This window comes from Diaporthe batatas (genome assembly GCF_019321695.1).
Source record: "Diaporthe batatas strain CRI 302-4 chromosome Unknown Contig00004, whole genome shotgun sequence".
NCBI lineage: Eukaryota > Fungi > Ascomycota > Sordariomycetes > Diaporthales > Diaporthaceae > Diaporthe > Diaporthe batatas.
This window is the reverse complement of record NW_025408551.1, coordinates 706,428-711,805: the sequence shown is the minus strand read 5'-3', so window position 1 is coordinate 711,805 and position 5,378 is coordinate 706,428. Positions and strand designations below refer to the sequence as shown.

Below are 5,378 nucleotides of genomic sequence, written 5' to 3'. Positions count from 1 at the left end.
CTAGATACTGAGGGTTTGTCCAGCTATGCCGACAACCTTGGCCTTGACATTGTCCCTTCCAAACAGAGAGTAGTCATAGGGGACCTTGCTGGAGCCAAAGTCGCCCTTTGGGGCAGTGTTTTGGCCGCCGCCGTAGGAAACGTCTGAGACGGTGGCGTACCCTTGTTCCTTGGAGTCCGCGGTGAGGATAACCTTCTTCTTGCCCGAGTTCTCGAAGACAGTGGACTCGATACGGACCTGGGCCCCCATACGAGTGTTTACACCAGTGCTGCCAAGCTTGTCGTAGAAATTGTTGTAGATATGGACGGTACCATAGCGAACCGACGGGTTACGAGAGTTGACGTTTGCCCAATCTAAAACATCCAAGAGTCAGCGGTCAACAACCAAACGAGTCGCTTCATTCAGATTCAATAAGGAGTGGGCCTGAAATCTTTCTTGTATGGTCTGAGAATGGGGCATGTTTGTCGTCGAAGGGGTAGATATTGTATCTAGAAGTTGCTTACGGTTGTTGGCGTAGGTGACGTGAAGTTTGCCCTTGTCGCTAGTGTGCGTGTCAACATGGCCGATCAGAGAAGCCTTGAAGTGATCATGAATGTAGCTATTAGATATGGTCACAAAGTCGGACTCTCGGGTGATATCCAAGAGTCCGTCATAGTAATCCTTCCCAGAGTTAAGCTAGAGCATTAGAAGTCAGCCGTCACAGAAGTAAATATGTAGGCTGAGAATGTGGTTTGTTTGTTCTTGAAGGGGTGAAGATTGCATCCAGAAGCTGCTTACGTCGGAGCTCAGGTCAACGTGGTCAACCCAGACATTAGTGGATGACTCGATACCGATAGCATCGCCATTGTTTTCCTTGACCTTGGAAATGGCCAGATTTCGAATAATGACATTTTTGACTCCCTTTATGTACAGGCCAACCCCGGTAAGCTTGGAGCCCTTCTGGCCAAAAATGGTCTTGTCAGACTTGACGCGGACTTTGTTGCTGCCAGAAATTGAGCCCTTGACAATGATGTTCAGCTTGCCGTCCGACTCGGCGGCCTTGGTGAATTGGGCCAAAGTAGACACAGTGGTCGTGGTGCCGCCACTGCCGCCAGTTGTGCCGCCATTAGTGCTGGCGTAACCGATGGTGCAAGATTCAGTGACAGAGGCACGCTTGGCGATGGTTCCAAAGGTTTTCTCCTCGGTCGTAGGAGTTGGTGCAGCAGAGGCAAGCCCGATAAGGGCAAGGTTGAGGATGTTGGTGAGCTTCATTTTGATACAGAATGTGATTGAACGAAAGGAATAGTATGGAGGCTGAATATGCTACAGAACTCAGTTCCTGAGAAAGAAAAGAATGTTTTCAAAGAGTGAATGTAGATGAGGAGGATACTGATCAAGAGTAAGAGGGCAAAGGAAGCAGTGGGCATTCCTTATATTCTTTTGCGAGGCTGCTGGGAGGTTCTCCTGCCCAGCCTTTAGTCCACCGCTTCTGATCCTGCGGCGCAGCATAACTGGATAAGTCGGCACGCAGTCCTCCCAAGGTTGGCGCGATCTGACCCATCACAGAAACAGGCTGCAGGAAGGGGCCCACGAGCACCGGACAGAGGGTAATTAAACAACCAAGACATGCAGGTACGTACGCCATCTGGGCATACATATGAAACATCTGGAGTTGGTTTCAATATCTACCTAGGTATTAGATGAGTTATGTACATTGGTCATTTTTTTCTAACGTCTGCTAACTACTCGATGGGGTGTACATTCCTAGGTATGTGCCTCCTTAGTAGGTCATTATTCCCTGCTAGACTCAACTCGGGACGTCCCATCCTCGGATTCCATTAGGGAGCCAACCTAGAGAAAGATGGGGAGAGTAGCTTTTGGCCTTCTGCCTCGGGAAACGGTAGACTGTTCAAGGTGCAAAACGGACTCCTTTCTGAAGAGGCTTAAATTGACCAAGACTTCCAAGAAGAACTGGTTCGTTCGCCAAGTCGGAAATGTGGGGAACGGTGTGCCGTTATAGCCAGCGGACTTCTGTCCTTGCTCAACTTCCAAGCGAAACATCAGAAGACACACCCTAACTACCTATTGAGGTGAAAGATCTGGCTCGGAAATAATCAGAATTTTTCTCCTAAAGTTGCCGTGATTGTCATTTAACAAAACTCTCTAGGATATAGTACTTTAAGACAACTATTTTTTTTAAAAAAAACAAGAATTCATACACTTAGTTTAAAGAACTTTATACTTTTAAAATTTAATAAATATTATAAATTTAATAAATTTAATAAATTTAAAATTATTTTTTTAAAATAAAATTATAGTATATAAATATTTATAACTATTAATTGTAATAAAAGATTTAAAATAATAATATTTTTATAAAATATATTTTATTAAAATAAATAATAATAATTAAATTAATTAAAGAATTAATAATTAATAAAAATAAAAACTTATTAAAAGATTCTATAAAGTATAAATAAAAGTAGTAAAAAGAGTTAAAGTTTAATTTATTATAATATATTAATTTAAAAAGTATAGTAAATATAAAGATTATAATTTATTATAATAATATAATAAATAGTTAAGTTTTAATAAATTATTAATAAATTTATTATTTATTAATCATTTGTTATAAACTTATATAATTTTACTTCTATTTTATATATATTTAAGAATATATATAACACCTTTATATAATAATAAATATATAAAACCTAGTATTTAAAAATATAATATTAATAATAATAGTTATAATATAATAAATACTTATAATCTTAACTTTATAATATATAAATAAAGCTAACGGGTATTATTTTAATGATAATATTAATTAAAATACTATAAAAAAGTTATATAATAAAACTAAAAATAATTATTATATAAATAAATTATATTAAAGGAAGCTTAATTAAAAATTATTCTTTTAAATATATATATATATTAATAAAACCCTTACTAAATAAATATTATAACCTTTATTTAAATATATAACTATTAACTTTAAAAAACTTAAAATAAAGAAATAATTTATAATATACTACCCTTAAAACTTTTATAATAAAGTATTAAAACTCTTAAAAAGGTTCTAAAATAATTTATAAAATATTAAAAATAATATAATAAATTTATCCCCTTTAAATCTATACTTTTATTATTAATAACTATTAATTTTTAATAATATGAAAAAGTATAAAAAAGAAAAAAGAATAAATTTAAAGTTCTTTTATAAAAGGATTATAAGGATATATATAAAATTATTAAAGACTTTATATATAAGCTTTAAATTAAGGAAGAAATAAGTAGTTATATAATATAAAAATATATAATATAATTAAAGCTTTATAAACTTATAATAAATTAATAGATTATTATAATAGATATTTAAAGTATTTACTTTAAGTTTAATAAAATTAATTTTTATAATATAAAAGTTTAAAATAAATAATATATTATTATTAATAACTATAATTTTATTAATAAAATTACTATAAATTAATTATAATATAATATAAAATTTAATACTTTTATTATAAAAATATATAATTAATATATCAATTATAATTAGGCGCTTTAATTATTATATTTTTTAAAAGTAAATTAAAATCCTTAACTTATTTTATAAATACTAAGTACCGACCTATTATAAATAGCTAAGGTGTTTATTTATTAATTAACCTAAGTATCTTAAAAATAAAAAGAATTATAAGGTCTTTTAGTACTTCACTTAATACTGTTGTAACTACTTATATACAAGGGAATTAAGTCCCTAAGATGTAGAGTATTAAGAGACATTGCGTCTATGAGGGAAGGGTGGGCTAGAAATGCGTTTCTGGTCCCGGAACAGTAATGTAACAAACATTGAATGTCAAGGATATAATGAGAGTGTCTTTCGGGTTTAGTCAGAAAATGGATCAACGAGTCACCTATTGACAAGAAAGCTGATGGTGCCGTTTCGCGCACTCATCATGTGCCACAAATTACAACATCAATAGCTACCTAGGTAGGTATGACGCTAGGCTCGACCTACTCATGCCTACGGCGACACCAAAAACGCCAACGACGCCATTGTCCGCGGCTAGTCCCGCGCAGACTTCAGGAATGGAATCATCTCAGCCCGGGAATTTGCTGTGGCACAAAGATTCTAGCGGGATGACGACAATGGCAAATATGCCCCAGCCTACTTTAGCTACACACTGTATTCTAGCTTTAACGAGGCCTAGACGGTATCAATTGATACGACAACGAGACGGGCGAGTGGAAAGGCACTGTCAAACTTCTGGGCGGCTCGTTTATGTAGGTCTACTCAACCTTGAGGAGGGTTCCAACTTGGCAAACCTTGATAATGCCAAGCACAAGCGCTGCACACTCCGAGACTGGATCTGGAAAAGATGCCATCGTTACAACGTCGTTATGACCAAGCGGCCCGGTATTTCCCCAATCAAGAACTCGCCAGTATTTTGCACCAGCACGGCGAGTCTAACTTTTTGATCCTAACCGGCCTCCTCGGTGCGGTACTTCCTAGGTATGTGGTTTCGCTTCTATTCCGTATACGTCCGAGGACATACATGGCGCCTTCATACGGTGGTAAACTTCCTAGGTATGAATCGGTTTTCACGGCGTTGAACCCGGGCGAAGTACAATGAGAGCATCAGGCCGTAAACGAGTTCAATAAGCTTTCTTGTGCCGGGTGGCGCGCACTGCAATCTCAACCCTTACGAGCCAAACAATCCCTGGTCACAGACCAACCTGGCGGCCAAATGGTGTTGGTTGACTGGGCGGAGCATGGAATTGAACCTCTCACCTTGAATGCAACGATCTTGCAGGGCGACCTACGGCACCTGGAATGTGTATACGACCAGAGGCGCATTGATAGCTGGCATTATGTTTCGGATGCATTCGGGATGCCTGTATACTAAGAGAGAATAAGCTCAGATGGATAAAAAATGTCGTGCTTATAGTAATTGTATGACCATGGGCCAGCCAATTTGAATTGATTCATGGGAGTTGAAGCTTGCCTTGCGAGCGGACATTGGCAGGGCGCAAGTTTCCCGCTGAATTTCTCCACCTGGCTCTGCTAAGCGGTCTCACATTGACGCGCTCATTTCTCCGTGGCGCGCTTCGGGGATAAAGCACCCGAAATACCACTTAAAGTGCCAAGAAAGGGGGCGGACGACTGCCATTTGTGGACGTCAGTGAGCTACACCTGGATGATGTTACGTAGGATGGTCCTGTTCCTTTCCAAAAGAAGAATGTGCCCATGACATTCACTGCCAAGCTTTGCCCACGACCTCGGGAGCATGCTCTACCAGTACTTCTAGACGTGATGGATGTTGATCTGCTTCTCCCTTCAGGTTTGTCGAACTGACATCGCTCATTCTTCTCACAATCGGGGACTCATC

At 37.8% G+C, this 5,378-nt stretch overlaps 1 protein-coding gene across 1 annotated transcript; it reads right to left on the bottom strand.

The window, feature by feature from the left end:
- On the bottom strand, positions 1 to 1,251 carry KVR01_004467 (uncharacterized protein; the record flags this gene model as incomplete). Its single annotated transcript, XM_044782034.1, has 3 exons — positions 1 to 353; positions 504 to 675; positions 778 to 1,251. 3 exons carry the CDS (start codon positions 1,249 to 1,251, stop codon positions 1 to 3), a joined length of 999 nt encoding a protein of 332 aa, XP_044646631.1.
- Between the last annotated feature and the right edge of the window lie 4,127 nt (positions 1,252 to 5,378).